Source organism: Aedes aegypti, chromosome 2 (assembly GCF_002204515.2).
Source record: "Aedes aegypti strain LVP_AGWG chromosome 2, AaegL5.0 Primary Assembly, whole genome shotgun sequence".
Taxonomy (NCBI): Eukaryota; Metazoa; Arthropoda; class Insecta; order Diptera; family Culicidae; genus Aedes; species Aedes aegypti.
The window spans coordinates 319,259,810-319,277,810 of NC_035108.1; the positions used below are offsets into that span (position 1 = coordinate 319,259,810).

Sequence of the window (18,001 nt, forward strand, 5' to 3'; positions counted from 1 at the left end):
TTTTGGCCCTGGGCTAGTTCATCTCGGAATCAACGGCTTTGCTTTCCTTCCAAAGGATATCGTCATTGAAATTATTAGCAAATATCTCGGGGATGGGATTCGATCCCAGGTCCTCGGCGTGAGTGGCGTGTGTTCTAACCACAACACCAGGTCCGTGCCCAGAAAGAACTAATCAACAGAATCAATCTTGTGTCTCTTAACCTGTGTTACACAGGGTACACAGCATATAAACAATTGTTTATTTAGCCATATTTCGAAATATATATAAAAAACGCAATAATAAGACCGGTATTCGGTAATATCTTTAAGAGCCATAATTGACCGCTCACACTGTTTTATACTCGTTTCTATTTTACAGTTCGTCGCTGGTCCGCGTGGTCGACGTGGAGCGGTTGCACGAGCAAGTGCGTCCAGGTTCGACGCCGCGTCTGCCGCACTCAGAATCTGGAATTTTACGACAAAACCCTGGTCAAGCACCATCAACAGTTGGCTGCCCTGATGGACGATCGAACGACTATTGAGCAGGACGACGGAGGAGGAGCAGGAAGTACTAGCAGCGGTTTCGGTTGCCCCGGAAAGGACATTCAGTCGATTGTGTGCCGAGGTGGTGAATGCAAAATTGATGAGACAGGTAAGTGGATTTTTTCGTTTGCGGTGCGCGATTGGGTTTGCGCTCTTTTTGCGTTTAATTTCCTTATCATATTTCAATAAATCAATGTGGGCAGTCGATGCGGATTGGTACCAAGCGTGGTGCCAAAATCTGTGTTGATTGTATTAATTTTCTCTCCCGGTGCAAGGGCTGCAATTTTCTCGCTGTGTGCTGAAAGTATAATGTGCTCATTCATATTGCGTTCGCATTTATGAGATGCATCGGTTGGGTACTAATTGATATTCATGAAGCGTAAAAATATCAATATTCATTAATTGAGTCATATAACGAATGCATGACCGTTTGGTTTCAACGTGCCGGAATGGATTTATATTTTGCTCGGCCTTTGTAGACATTAAAAGGAGAATTCAACTATTATACTTTGAAACCATAAGATATGTTCTTAGTGACATATTCAGTCGTGATTTAAGATTTCAATGTAACTATTACCAAAAACATGCCATGTGCAACCTAAAGGATTAACCGCAGAAGTTAATCTGAATTCGATTTCAGCTCAATAAGTCTTACAAACATGAGGAGAAGGTTACTTCTCTTAGTTAAGCAAAATGTAACATGCAATTGTTAGAAAACCACCAAGTTGTAATAGTTTTAGCAATACAAGATCATCTAGGGTGTTTACGGATTAATCAATATTAAAACATTTTTTTTCATCTTTAACCCAAAATTAAATTTCAACACCATGCTTTACTGACTCACACATATACGCGGACGGCATGCGGAAACTAAAAAAGTACATTTTCAACTGCATGTAAAAAATCCAACTTAAGTCCGCGTAGTTCAACCTGGAAAAAGCGAACCATATCACGGTCCGCGAGCGGCTAATTTGAATTGAATGAAATTGAAAAGGCATTGATTGTGAACTGTGGAGCATACCTGGCTGTGATAAGCCTTGTGCATGATCCGCCACCAGCACCAAAATGCATCGGATATGGAGGACATGGAGCCCATATTTGCATGATTGACGTATTGATCATATTGATCATATTGGCGCTTACGCCGACTATGCGAACATGGCCAGTATGGACCTTGCGAGCATTTTTAACCTACTGCAGCAAGGGTACACGAAGAGCAAAAATTTGGCACAATGTTCTGATCGAATCAAATTTACGACCGTTCAGTGGAATCTAACTTGTTGCAATCATTATACCGCTCGCCCTTTACCCACCTCTTCCTGAACCAGTTATCAAGCGATGATGGTTTCTTTCTAGATTACCTCATACGAATATACAATTGCATTAGCACAAACCAGGATTTTCCGAAGGCATATTATAAATTTAATAACGTTAATTAGTCCGATGGAAATGAACTCATCATGGGAATACATAAAATGGATCATTGCGCCAGGTAAATTGATTATCATGCTTTTGATAGGTTTTAATTGGCATGAATATGTAAATTTGCGGGATCTGACTCGGTTGATGGCCCTCAGTTCCATTAATTCAATCAACTCTCGGCATATAGCCGTGGCATAACAAGCTGACTTGATAAGCTTTAATAAAAATTAAAATTTAAAAACGAAATTAAATTTCTAAGAGCAAGATTACAATAACTAAAACGTTCAAATAATATTGACGTCGCAGTGTCGGAAGTAATAGTAACCTTTAAAAACATAGAAAAGGGTTTGATTCATATCTCTCTCTCTATAGCTCTCTAGTCGCTATAGCTCAGTAGAAAGGTAATGGGTTAAGGCTGAGTAACATTTCATTCTTTTTGGCAGCTTTGTACAGTTCGTTACATAGTCGACTCTCCACATCTCGATATTGAAGGGACCATCGGGGTATAGAGAGATCGAGAGAAAGAACATAATTTCAAAGAATACTAGATTGAAAAACCGGTCCGTTAGGAAAATCGGGAAAATAATAAATATTGTCTGTTTTATGGACAACGAAACGCGCCGCCAACCTTCAAACCTACCGACAAAATACTCGCCAGTAAATACATCAAATTTTCAGTGGCCGTTTGGCCGAATGTCGTTTAGCCGAACGCCATATGGCCGAATGCCGTTTGGCCAAATTACGAACAAAAAAAAATAATCCATTTTTTTCAATAATGATGTGAAGGATTGATAAGTGTGGCGAATAGCTGATCAGCTAATTGATTGGCGGGACCTCATGTTCGTCGCTATATAAGTACCCCAAGAATATAATTTAAACAATCTGTTCATTTAGGACGAATTTGTGAACTTCCGTCAAGACTGTAAGTTGATGGTTCATCTCTGGGATACCAACGGTGTCCCTGCACTTGCTCAAATTTTCAAAATGGAATTTTCCTTCTTTTGAACATACTCTGTTCATTCATATTTTAATATTTTTCATAGTTTTTGGAATTATAGCTTGTAATACGTTCATAAAGAGACTTATTAAAATGTTTTTTTTTTCGCACAAGTGTTACCTTAGGTGAGATGTCGTTATCCTCCAAAATTATGAATGCAACGTGTGAACACTGACGCTAAAGAAGCTCACTGTTTCTCCGATGTGAAAAGAAAAAGCCAAAAGTTAGAAATTATTGAATTTACCAAATCAGAATGATTGAAGCAAATCGATGCTGTCAACTGTCAAAGCTGACTACAAACTCAATGTGAAAACCTATGCTGGCAGCAATTACCGCTAGCAGAGAAGTGAATAATTGCTTACATTTAGGATGTTCTTCTCTCAGCATTGACTGTTCCTTGAATTAACATTAAAGATCTGTATATCAAAGATTTTCAACCTTTAAGAATAAGCTGTTCTTTGAAATTTAGCTTAGAAATTCATAACAAACGCATGCTAACAGTAGTTCACTATTGTTTTCAATTTTGGCCAAACGTCATTCGGTTGGTGCTCCGTCAAACGGCATTTGGCCAAATTACCCGGAACCGCTTCGCATAAAGACTTTTCGCATAAGGACTTTTTGCATATGGACATTTGGCATAATGAGAATTATGTGCCTTCTCTAAAATGCTACCTGTTCTTGTATGAAACTGTTTTATGTGAAACGTCCATTATGCGAAATGGGTCACCCCCGATTTAATTTCAATAAGGAAGTATTTCACTACCGGAAGCTGTTTTGAGATGTTTACAAATTCATACATTATGAAAAATAAATATAATTAACTGTTTTTTTATATGCCTCAACAAAGCCGATTTAATTTCTTAACCACTTACTAACTCAATTTATGGACATAACAATTTTAATAGTTTAAACATCATAAATTCTGGTGTTATGGTTGTATTACAAAGCGTTTGTTTGTTTCAATGAAGCTTCTGTAAGTAGGGATACGCAATTGTAAAATGTAAATTTCCAAAGCAGTCTCCAGTATATGTGCCATTCAAACCCAAGACTCTGTGGAACAAGACACAAAATGAATCCATAAAAAATCAATATTTATTTACTAGAGGAATCCCTTAAACATTCCATGGACAAACATGGAGTCACCAACCGTTTGGTATAATTGACGTTTCATATGAACCAGTTTCATACATTTTAGAGAAGGCACATAATTCCACCCCCTCATAAGGGGTCATGCACAAATTACGTCAAGCTCCAAGAGGGGGGCAAGACAAGCATTACAAAATTTTCAGAGGGCTCATACAAAAACCGTGACATGGGGGGAGGGGTTGACAAAAAAGTTGAAATAATTTGTGTACCATCCCTAAGTTTGCTTTCTGTTATACAAACACACTTTCTTGAGTAGCTTTAGCCAATTTTGAACAAGTTTTTTGTTTTACTTTTTTTATTGGACATAAAATAATGATATTTCACCAAATTACGCCTATAATAGATAAACTACTAGAGTGATCTGGTGTCAGATATTGTTAGAATATTACGGAGTGTAACGAAAATAAGCTATTTACATAGTTTTCTTTCTAATCATGTTAAAAAATGATATTTTATTCAAACAAAAAACTGATCCTGTATTGTACAAGGTTTAGGGGCGGTCCATTAATTACGTAAGACAATTTTCGAGGTTTTTCGACCCACCCTCCCCCCATGGTAAGATTTTTTGTATGAAAATTAAAAATAAATTGTATGACGCGTTAGAAATCTCAAGTCCATGTTGGTTCTCTTGCAATGTTTGTTTGTGCTTTTAGAGTTCATCGAGTTGAAACGGCATTTTTCGAAATAGCAAAAAATGTTGTATGCAACTCGTTGCAAAACTCGATTTTTTCAGCACTCGTTGTATTTATCCAACTCGGCGAGCGTCGTTGGATAAATGTACAACTCGTGCTGAAAAAATCATCATTTTACAACTTGTTGCATAAATAACTATTTACGAACTTTCGAACTTTTGATCGAACACTTTTTATCATGTTCCAGACAAGAGTTGCATCACATTTTTTGGACGCTTGAGCCCAATTTTTTTTAATTACTGCATGTTCCCAGTTGCTTTACCAGTCTTCTTGAAGACCCTCTTCACGATTGCCCAGTAACGTTCGATGGGTCGAAGCTGAGGGCAATTTGGATTGATGTTTTTCTAAACAAAATCTATACCGTTTTCCGCAAGCCAATTGAGAGTAGTTTTAGCATAGTGAGCCGACGCTAAATCCGGCCAAAACAGTGGAGGGGTACTATGCTTCTTATATAAAGGCAGCAATCTCTTCTGAAGACACTCAGATCGATAGATTTCCGCATTTATAGTTCCGGTAGTGTAAAAAATTGTCGACTTCAAACCACAGGTATATATTGCTTGCAATAACAGCACTTTTGGACCAAATTTCTCCACTTGAATCGACCTGTCCACATCGCTTACATCCTCCCTACGATGGCAGTAAAGTATTGTGGACCAGGAAGGGTTTTTGAGTGCTCCTTTACATAGGTCTCATCGTCCATCAAAACGCATGCATTCGGACGCTGCAAAAGACGCGAGTACAACTTCCGGGCCCTTGTTGCTGCTCGCTTCTTCTGTTCTGCACTTTGTTTCGAGATTTTCTGCTTCTTGTAGGTCTTCAGATGGTTCCGCTGCTTGATTCGCTGGATCATTCCGACACTTGTTTCTGCTATTTTGGCCAAATCACGTATTGACATAGATTTGTGCTTCATGATCAGCGATACCACTCTCCGGTCCAGTTTCGGGTTGGAAGAACCGGGTTTTCTGCCTCTTCCTGGTAGCTCATCCAAAGTATAGTGCTCCCCAAACTTGTTGATGATGGTTTTAATACTTGCATGATGAATTCCAAAGCGCTTCGCCAATTTGCGCATAGTAATTCCTTTCTCACTTAGCCGTGTGTCCAGAACCTTTTTTTTCACTTCCTTTTCAATACGCGACATTTTGGAAACCAAGAATTTGAACCGCACAAACAAGTAAACAAACGGAAGCTGACAGGCAAACAAACAGCACGCAGTGATGACAACATAAAAAATCATCCCAAATACATGCGCAAATGTATGTGGATAGCTTATTTTCGATACACTCCTTATTGATAGCTTTGAAGCTCTACAATCAGAAAAAAGTATAAGATACTAACATATAATCTATGTAAATAAAAATGAAATGGTATTTGTATGTCACGAAATAAGTTAAGAACAAGTCAACGGATTTAACTGATTTTTTTACAGTTAGGTTCTTGAAGATTTCCAACGTGTTGTCTTTTGTGGGCTTCGTAGCCGAGCGGTTAGTGTCACCAGGCATTTAGCCGCATCGAGCTAGGGAGTGTGGGTTCGATTCCCATCGGAGGCCGGAAAACTTTTCGTGAGGAATGTTTTCGGACAGTGCCACTGGGCGTTGCATGCTAGTCCGTTGTCTAGTGTGGTGCTTCCTTCAAAGGGCATAATGCTCACTGGAAGCATTAACGTGTCAGTGTCTTTTAAAGTGTTCCGACGTGTTTGTGTGATAGTATAACGAAGTGTGGTGGGGAATCCCTGTAGGCTTGAGCTCCACTGCTCTGTATTGTTTTCCACTAAACAGAGGTTCACAGCACACTTTTCACGGGTCGTGTTATTTGGGCGATCTGAGGAGAAACTTCAACCCATTAGGTGAACTTTCAACCCACTTACCGACAGTTTTCAGCACATAAACTAAACCATGAGCAAAGACTAACAACAAAAAAGATGGCAGCTTGAATTGTGGGGACCAGGCACTTTAAAAGAAAAAAAGCTTAAATTATGTTTTTTTTTTTTACTTGCGCATTTTATTCACTTGTTAACCACTGTGAATGATCGTTGCGGCCGATGTGATGCTCGTTGGTCGACATGTTCCACTGGGAGACGCTTCACGGTGGAGGGGTGATGCTGGGACGGACGCAGCCGGCGAGGGGTTTCAACCGGATCCCTTTACGATTTGGACAGGGAGTCCCGATTTTCTGCGGCAACTCGGCCCGTGTAACGGTAGGCCTGGCGTTTCACTTCAGTTTTGGGCCCGGGGAACGGTACCGTGTGCACATTTGGTTTCGCGAGTGTCTTTAGCTAGTCGAGTGGGATTTAACGATTCGGTCGGGATCAAATACGGTTTTTCTCCAGTGGTTCTATTGTTCGTGTCTAAACTGATCGACACACACTATGCCAGTACCGCTTCTGGCAAGCACTTCCACGACCTTTTGCACTCGCTACGTACGGCGTACGGTTTCAGTTTTCTGGAACCACTGGATTTAACTTTTAGTCCACACTAATCCCACTCGACGAATCGGTTACGGAATTAACTATTTCGTGTGGCTTCACTAACCGATAGCAGATAAAACTTTAACGTTTCCGAAACGCGTGGTCACTGAACTTCACTATGTGACGAACGCTGCCGCTGTCTTCGTTCCTCCGGGCCAAATCACAAATTACAAGAGGACGCTTGGGGGTCCCAAGGTCTTATATATCTTTCCAGATCCCAAAAATCCGCCACATCATCTCCATGTCATATCCGTTCCGATGGTCCTTGCACCACCCCAGAGCGTTGATGACAGTTGATGCTGGTTGAAATTTCTCCATACAAACGACGAGGGTATACATTCATTCAGTTGGTGCCATTTCAAATTTGAATATGTTGTATGCAAGTTCTTCTTGTAATGTTGCAACATAATTTTAAGGAATTTAATTTTAATTTTAATTTAACAATATTTCAAATGGAATAACAAAATGACAAATAATATAAACAATCAACGAAAATAATATTAACATTAAAAGAGAATATTGGCACCAACATAGGCTAATAAATATATAATTAATGTCACTCAAACGTTTATGGAAACGGATCACAAACATTAATTTTATATTTAAACATTTACTAACAATAATATTTACAAAAAATACAATTTATTTAAACAAATTCAAGCTGTTTAAGCTGAAAACTATGGTTGAATTGTAACCATGAAAACAGTTGGTTACATGTGTTTACAAAAAGTCAAAGAACTTGAAAAGAAAATTTAAAAAAAAAAACAGGGATAGAAAACATACTCTTATTAGTAGTTTTTTTTTTTCATTATCAAACCACTACTGTGGGACAAAACAAGGTTTGCCGGGTCAACTAGTTTCTTCATAAAAAATAAGGATATTTATTTAGCGAACAGTATTGTTTAACTTTGTTCAACAGCTTTTGTTTAGGATTTATGGCAAACCCATTTAGTTCTTCAATCACAAACATTTTTTTGGACCTCATGTTTTTATAACATTATAAAAAAGAAGTTAAACAGAAAACCGTTTACGATTCCACTCAGAAATAATAAAATAAAAGTATCGTTCCCTCTTGAATCAACTTGAAATGAAATGGCAGAATTGATTTTGAAAGAACAAATGGCAAAAGCAAGATCGTCTCAACTTGATATAGTTTCTGTATCTCCAACATAAAGAAGAAGTAGTATTACCAACATTTAAACTAATACAAGTTTGCAAGCGCTGTTTTAAAGCCCCATTATTTGAACCAACAATAGTGCAACCTTCAATTTGGATCTCTTACACGTAAAAGAAGCTCCGTACCTTGCAATGCCACCAGCAGATACCAATTATCCGAAGTAAATTCCAGCTATTTGAAATGATTTCCACTTCCCGTACACGTGAAGTCTTAGTTTCTGCACTCGGCTTTGGACCTGGCAACGATCCTTCCGACTGTAACAAACGAAAGTGATTCCGCTTCCTGGTGTTGAATTGAATTCGTATATCTCCCTGTTTTTCCATTCAAAGGCAAGAAGGCTTATTATTCTCTTTACTGCAGTCTTAGCTTGAACGCTGGAACTCTATTGGGCAGAGAAGAAATGTGGAATGCAAGTTGCCTTTTCCGATAGGATATTCTTCTTCCATAGCAGATAGTTGCCCTTCAGATTTAGGAGGTTCCTCCCGAGTGAAGCAAAATACAGAAATAATACCAAAATGGCTTTAGAACGGTACACAGCAAACCTTATTCTTTATTCTGGCTTTATATCCCAATTAGACAGAGCCAATAACTGTGGAAGTGCTTTTAGTACACTATGCTGAGTAGCTGGCTCTGTGCCAGTGGGGACGTTAATGCCAAGAAGAAGAAGATATCGTGTGGCCTTATCCAAGTGGTTCACTCCGTGGCTTCAAAGCAAAGCCATGAAGAAGGTGTCTGGGTTCGATTCCCCATCGCTCCATTATCTTTTCTTAATGGAAATTTCCTCGACTTTCCTGGACATAGAGTACCTGCTTTACGATATTCGAATGCAAAAATGGCAATTTCCGTAAAGAATGCTCTCACTGACTGTGGAGGTGCTTTTTAAACACTAAGCTGAGAAGCAGGCTTCGTCCAGTAGGAACATTTATGCCAAGAAGAATACCTGTTTTGTTTTCAAATTTTGAACATTTTCTTTATATTGTGGGCCTCGTGGCCGTGCGGTTAGTGTCGGCAGCATCGTGTCAAGGGGTGTGGGTTCGATTCCCGATTCAGCCACCGCCCCGAGCAACACACATGTCATAATTGTGTATTATCAACTTATATATGACTTATTTTGGTCATATTTAAGTTGATAATACACAATTATAACATGTGTGTTGCTGGGGTGAAACTTTTCGTCAGGAATGTTTCTCAGCTGTGCCACTGGAGCATGTGTGTCCGTTGTCTAGTGTTAAGTTACAGTCTGTGCAGCTAAATGGCTGAAGATGGTGTGCGTGTCTTTTTTTTTATTCAAATTTTATGTTTTCTGTATTTCTATGTAAGGATCTAATACATTATATTGTTCTAGGTTTTGTTCATAGATATTGCAATTAGAGAACTGGTGAATCTACTTGTTTATAATGAAAGTTTCTGAAAAAAATTCGATATGCACCAAGAGTAGACGTAGTACTTTCAATACCTAAGCTTTTCAAAATAATATTCTAGATAAAACTAAGCTTCATTTTAGTATCAACGACTGCTCGGATTTCCCTTCAACAATGCACGTAATGCGCGGAAAACTGCAAGAATCGAACAACATTTACCACTGGCTGTATCATTTCGCGTGTACATCACGACGGTAATAAATAGATTTCTAGCCTCCGATAGAGGGGCAATCTGCAGCACTGAAATCGGGAAAACTAAGGGTAATGCCAAGTGGAAAAACTTCAGTCTACTCGGGGAAACTGTGCACGGCAATTATCCCGATCCTCATCCCGCTGCTGGCTATTAGCTATCATTCTTTTTTCTTGTTCGAGGAATTCAAAGAAAGACGCAGAATTCACTCACACCGCCCTGGGTTTCTTTCTATTTTGTTGCAAATAGGCAGACAGTACCTTACCCACAGTCAGTGTTTCGTAACGGGTAAAGAAGGTTGTGATTTTTCTCTGTGTCCTGGTAATCGTTTCGCTTCGTGCCCTCCATGGCATTGGTTGCTTGCTACAATAGAACCAAAATTTAGGTGATTTTTTTTTCACGCTAATTTAATTTACGTAACCTTCTTGCAATGCTACTTATTCTTCTTCTTTTTGGCATTACATCCTCACTGCGGCAGAGCCTACTTCTCATCTCAGTGTTCAATGAGCACTTCTACAGTTTTTAATTGAGAGGTTTCTTTGCCATTTTCTCATTCGTTTATCGTGAGGCAAGTACGATGATACTCTATACCCAGGGAAGTCATGGGAATTTCCTTTACGAAAAGATCCTGGACCGCCCGGGAATCGAACCCAGACAGCTTCAGCATGGCTTTGCTTTGTAGCCGCGAACTCTAACCATTCGGCTCAGGAAGGCCCCAAGAATTCCATTCACGAAATGATTCCATTTACGCAAAGTTTTATTGATATACTCTTGACGTATTGCATAAACGGAGCTTACAGTGTACTACTCTTTCTATTGCTAATGTAGGAACATCTCAAAACCACCATCAACCACTGACTGCGACTGTGTTGTAGAAGAGTGAACCATTCAATGAATTGCTACTGCCGCCGCACGCCGTGCTATTGAATTGATTGCAGCAATCGAATAATGGTGCGGCGGAAAGCAAGCTAATATCAATGGAGAAAACGTCGCGGCGCAGGAAAAAGGAACTCATTGCAGTATATTCTTCCGTACCATCACCACCCCCGCCACAGTCACTGCGTCGCACAGGGGAGTAACTTAGAACAAATTCAAGTTCGAAACAAAACTGCGAAGCTGTGAGAAATATGTATATTTTGAACATTTTTAAGCAGTTGTGCTACTTGGGTAGTGAAAGAGAAACGCTTATAGTTGTCCTGTCCTGCTCCTAATTTAACCGTAATTAAGCTCAACCCATTTTTCTTGGGAATATTTGGGCATGCGAAGATCATTGAAGGCACATCATAATTTTGACCTTGTTAGACCCAAATTACTCCTCTGTGCGTCATCGTCGTAACCAAGGCACTGAGCGGTTGTCTAGAACGAGGATGCTGCCTTTTATGTGTGCAACCGGATAGGAAATTAAGTCGTTCGAACGTAACGAAATGTTTCGCTGAATTGCCGCCGTCATCGAAGATCAATGCCGCTAATGGCAGGCCGTGATAGATGAGTCATCTCGATAGGGAAGCTGAGGGTGGGATGCGTATGGGATGGAAGGCAATAAGAGGATGTAAGTGTGGTGGTACAAATGGTGATGGAGGAAAGGATTCCGACAGTCGTTAATCGAGCAAATCCTTCCCGCATCATCCAAGTGACGCTATTGGCTTGTATTTGAGGCTTTGTGGTGGAATTTCGTATTACCTCAAAATTATATCCGAAGGAGATGTTGGACGCATCAAATGGTGCTCGAAAATAATGAATGATTCTAGGAATAAATGAGTCAGTAGTATTTGAATGGTTTCTATTGTTACTCATATAGCCGTTCCATGAAAAAAGATCATATGAGGGATTCCACGGAGGCATGCAAGTCGATTCTGCTCGACCATTTCAAAAATATCTGAAACTTTGCACAGTTTTTCAGTTCCATCCAAATCGTCATTTTCCGATATCAAATCTTCAAGTTGAGTCACGACTAACTTTTCAAAAGGGTGTATGTGAAAATGGTTCAAAAATATTCAAAAAGCTGCACATCAAAAACGGTACGTTCGATTGTTGAACAACTAAAGAAACAAAGTTAGACAACAAAATAAAAAATTTTTTGCATTAAAAACATCATTTTTGTCACAAAAACTCAAATATCTCAAAACCCTATCGGAATACCAACGTAATTTTTTGAGGGAAAACGGTCCATTATATTAGCTATCTACCATAAAAATTTGGTGATGGTAAGCCAATAAACAAAAAAGTTATGACATTTCAAATATTTCACAAATTTGACACTTAGTGAATTTGTTTTTTTTTCATTGTTAATTTTTTTAGGACCGCAGTTTGTTGCTGAATTTTTTGTTAAGAGTACCACATGAGGTTAACAAGTTGTTTTCATGATATTTTATTTAATTATTCATAACTATTATAGCATCTATTAGAAAGTTAGATGCGATCCAGTGTTGTGATCTAAAGTCTTGATAGTGTCATATTTTTTATTGTACGTAACTGAAGAAAAATTCTCTCAATAGTGTTGAAACCTTTTGATAAAAGAAACCTATAAGAAATCTAATATTGAAGACAAAAGCTACAAAAAAAGTTTTCTATACAGGTATACGACTAGTTTACCTGCAAAAAGTTTACCTCGTAGAGAACAAGGCGGGTCTATACCCAGGTGATCTAGTATACGTAAAGCAGGTCGGTTTTCTCGGCGTTGGTTTTCTCCACAAAGTTAAAATCTGATTACATCTGGGTATAGACCCGCCTTGGTAGAGAATAGACTTTGTTAATCATATTTAGGAGAAAGCGAGTAACTTCAACAACATCAAAAACATGATAGGTACATACCATGAATATACTCACGAAAAAGCTAAAAATATACTACCACTATGGTTATAAAAGATTTAATTGTAAAATTTTTCTTCAGTCAAGCAAACGACACCAAACTAGTCAGTAAAAACTTAAAAGTGATTTTGTTTATTAAAATCTAACGAGCAACATGAGTAGTCGCTTTCTCAACTGTTGCAGGCCGTTTGCAGAAAAAAAGTGTTCGAAAGAGCTACGAAATCTCACCGAAAGCACCATAGATAAACTGAAAGCGGCTGGTTATGCTCCAATGTCTACATTGAATACAAATTTACGCATTTGTACGTCCTGCTGTTTAAACGTTGACAAACGGGCAATCTGTACATCATCGGTGGATCAGGTTGCAGGAAGTTCGAAAACAACAACAACTGAGGAATTACTAGATGCACCGACAACAACTGAGGAGTTACCAGAAGTACCAAGTGCAGATAGTCTTGCCACGGTACCATCAGCGACATCTGTTTCAACAAATCAATCAGAAGATGAGTGCATCCAGAAGGTCAACATCGAACGCTTCAACGAAGGGATAGCTGGAATAAAAGTGACTCCGATTAAATGGACGAAGATGGGTTACGTCAATTATCCCGAGAAAAAATACCGTGAAATCAACGAAGCTGTACGAAGCAACCTCTTCAATTTAGGACCTGAGGATGTGGAAAATACAGACTACGATGAGGTAATTATGAATATGAAGGAAAGGTTCTCGAATCTAGCCACGACAAGGAAAGAAAAATTATTGATTTTGTCGATGCTGCCAAGCTCGTGGTCTATTGATGAGTTCAAAACCAATAGAAATACAGCAAAAGAGGCAAAACAATTCAAAAATAACTGTCTTGCAACCAAAAATGCTAGGTCGAGTACTTCATTAACAGATGAGACAAAAGAAAAAATAATTCAATATTTTGAAGACGATGAAGTAAGTAGAGCTATGCCTGGCCAAAAAGATTATGTATCTGTAAAAAAAGATGGAAAGCGTCAAGCAATCCAAAAACGATTAATGATGACTACTTTGAAAGAAGCGTATACACGCTTCAAGGAAATTAACGAAAATATTTAGGTAGGTTTTTCCTTATTTGCAAGCCTTCGTCCAAGGCAATGCAAGCTTCTATCCAATTCAGGAACACATAATGTTTGTGTGTGCACAATACACGAAAATATTAACCTAATCTTACATAGTTTGAAAAGAATCAATTTATCAAAGGATATTAAAATGTTAACTGGTAGTCTTTTGTGTGAAAATACAACATCAAATTGCTATCTACGATCTTGTTCGGATTGTCCAGATTCTTCATCATTGGAAAATACTTTATTCGCTGAGTTTGAAGAAAATTATATTGATCAGTTATCATTTGAGCAATGGGTGACCACGGATAGGTGTGACCTAGAAACTATTGTAAAACCTGTAGATGAGTTTGTGTCATTTTTTTGCTTGAAATTAGTAAGTTTAATTCCTTACGACTTTATTAAAACAGAGCAATCCCGCTTTTTATAAAATACGAAAAATACATTGCAAGATGGTGAATTTTTAGTCATTTGTGATTTTTCTGAAAACTATAGCTTTGTATTGCAAGATGAAGTGCAGTCCCATCACTGGAACGTACAACAAGCTACAATTCATCCATTCGTTATTTATTTCAATGGAAGTACGCAAATTGAACATTTTAGTTTTATTGTAATTTCCGAAGATTTAAGACACGACTCAGTATCTGTAAATTTGTTCATTGCCAAAATGATTAACTTTTTACGCGTTGATAAGGATAAAGAAATCAGAAAGATATATTTCATGTCTGATGGAGCAGCATCGCAGTACAAAAACCGTAAGAATTTTTCGAGCCTATGTCAATTTAAATCAAAGTACGGAATTGATGCAGAATGGCATTTCTTTGCTACGTCACATGGCAAAGGTCCTTGTGATGCTATTGGAGGAACCATAAAGCGCATGGCCACAAGAGCAAGTTTAGCCAAAGAACGTGAGCATCCAATTAAAACTGCAAAAGAACTATTTGATTGGGTGAATCGCAGAAAAGAAGAAGATTTAACAAAACTATCATTTTGTTTTACTACTACTGAAGAGTACGAATTAACGGCATCAGAGCTCAGCGAGCAATATAATAACGCGAAAACGATCCAAGGAACCCAAAAATTTGACTGTTTCATTCCATTGTCAGAAAATAAAATTAAAGCAAAACTATACTCGAACTGTACTGATAATGATGCAAAAGTGTTCGATATTGTAAAAAATTGAATAACAATAAATAAATAAATAAGTATTAATAAAATGTTTTCATGATCTCATAACGCATACCCAAATCCAAAACTTTTAAAGTTTATATATACATTTAGAAACTCATCGACCATACTCTAAAAAAAAATATCCTGGTAAAAAAAATTTTATTTTCGTGTAATCTGTTAATTCATTTTAATTTATACATATATACATATACATATAATATTTATACATATACATAATATTTATACATATAATATACATAATACTAATGAATACATGAAAACGACTTGTTTAATTCACGCAAGGCCCTTAACAATAAAATCAGCAACAAACTGCGGTTCCCGTAATAATTTACACCGAAAAAAAAATTTTTTTTTTCTACTAAAAGTGAAAATTGTGACATGTTTGAAATGTCATAACTTTTTTGTTTATTGGTTTACCATCACCAAATTTTTATGGTAGATAGCTAATATAATGGACCGTTTTCCCTCAAAAAATTACGTTGGTATTTCGATAGGGTTTTGAGATATTTGAGTTTTTGTGTCAAAAATTATGTTTTTTAATGCAAAAAAAAAAAGTTTTTTTACTGTGTGTATTTTTTTTGGAATCTTTATTCAGTTGTCTAACTTTGTTTCTTTAGTTGTCTAACAATCGAACGAACCGTTTTTGCTGTGCAGCTTTTTGAATATTTTTTAACCATTTTCACATACACCCTTTTGAAAAGTTAGTCGTGACTCAACTTGAAAATTTGATATCGGAAAATGACGATTTAGATGGAACTGGAAAACTGTGCAAAGTTTCAGCTCAATAGAAAAAAATGAATTAAAAATTTACCAAATTTTGGTGCTGTTGCTTGGAATCACTCATATGACTTTTTAGATTTCGAGAATTAACGTGTGATTGTTATGAAACCTCCCTTAGTAAGCATCTCCTCTCTGTGATTTCTTAAAATATTGAGAATGTCAAATTTTGAACTTGCATAACTTGCTCCCAATATGGAGACTCGTTTAAATAAGCATTTTCAATATTTCTGAAAATTTAGAATGGTCAACTACGACAGACATCTGTCTAATAGCTAGGTTTTAAGACTACAACAGACATCTCTTTAATTATAGTTTTCATGATCTGTCCGGAAATCGAATCAAAGTGTCTATAATATGAGGTCAAATTGAGGAAGCGTTTGGAATAAGAATCATGAAAAGGTCATACATTTCGGTTTATAAGTTGCGGATTCGTAATCTTTACCCAAATGGGTGATGGGTCAAAATATTTGAAATATCTCAGCGCAATTAAGCCTTGCAAACACTTGAAATCCGAGGAAAATTTGTAGGTATGGATTCCACAACTTGAATTAACTCTAGTAAATATAAATGTGTGGTCTCTTCATGATTCTTATTCCGGACACAACCACACTTTCGCTTCATATTCCGGATACTTTGATTCGAGTTCTGGACAGCTCTAAGAAAAGTCAAATTATTAAATAAAATTACTCATCCGTTAGAAAGCCTTCAAAACTATTTGAGCATTGCAAATTTTCATGGTTTTCTATAGAAAATGTTTATCAAAACAATTCTTCAAAATGGGATATTTTTAACGGCAAGTTTTAAAACAGTGAGTGAAATCTTTCCCATACAAAGTGAGTGAAATTCGAGTGAAATCTTTCCCATACAAAGTGCAGTGTCCGGGCTTGGATTGAAAATGGTACAATTTTAATGGTTTATATTCAACTTGAAGAGTGTACGATTCTTCTGCTTTGTTCCTAATGTGCACAATCGCAGTTTCTTTGACCCAATTTCACCCCTTCGATGGGGTGAGAACGGATCAAAGTTTGTAGTTTTATAGATTATTACGGATTTTGAACAGAGTAGTGCGTGGTTTTTTGATTCGGTTGCATGTTCCGGTGGGACGAGCGACAGAATCAAGACCAATCGTGTTCAGTTCGTGTTGTTCAAATGCGAAAAGCTTCGTGTTCAACCGAGGATGAACTACTGGTGAGATCGTTTCATGCTTATAACAATTCATTTTAATGTTTGAAAAGCTACTTTTATGTTAATATACCTTTATGTTTTCGTCATTGCTAAAAATAACCATTGAATAGTTTGACATTATGAATGGCAAAGTAAGACATTATTTTATTGCAACGTAACATTTTTTTTTTAATTTTCAAACATACTTTGAATGGTTCGTCATTACATGTGTCGACAATACCCTTATTTCTGTTACAAACAATTTTAGAATACACAACCTGTTCTGTTTTCGTCATTACTAAAAATAACATTTGAATAGATCGATATTATGATTGTCGACATTTTTTTTATAACTTCTTTCAATACATTTTACTGCGATAGAAACCGAGATCTACACCGTGTCCAGTATATTCTCATACAAATTCGAGATAACATTTCTTTGCGCTTGTTTAACTGACATCATTGGTGATAATATTTTTTGAAAGTGGTTATAATACTGATTCACTACAGGAAATATTTTGGAAATATTTCAATTATAAACTTATTTTATCAACTTAAGAATTTATGAAAAATATTTCCAGCGGCACGCTCATAGGCAGAGCCCAATTTCAATCTGCAGTTATCGCACATATATTTATTAAATTTTATCAATATTTATCTATTCAAAACGCAATATGATTAACTTAAAGTTTCTGAAACTTTTTTGTGAATGCTCTGATTTTCACTTTGTTAACCAGACCAATATGAACAAAAATTCATTTTAAGTGCAAAACACAACTTCAATGGACATTTCATCACTTATCATAGCAATTATTTTTTTCTAATTCATAAAACAAGCTATTCTACGTTAGTATAATACTACCAGACTACAATGAAATACTTAAACATTGGATTATCCTACAATCAGTAAAGTTATACCAAAGAAAAGAAAAAGTGTATGAGAA

At 37.1% G+C, this 18,001-nt stretch overlaps 1 protein-coding gene across 1 annotated transcript in view; it reads left to right on the forward strand.

Moving 5' to 3' along the window:
- Positions 1–18,001, forward strand: part of LOC5568887 (netrin receptor unc-5) — a 472,574-nt gene that overhangs the window by 368,793 nt on the left and 85,780 nt on the right. The window contains exon 9 of the mRNA XM_021845790.1: positions 359–631. Coding sequence (XP_021701482.1) covers positions 359–631 — 273 coding nt within the window. The remainder of the gene's footprint in view (positions 1–358; positions 632–18,001) is intronic.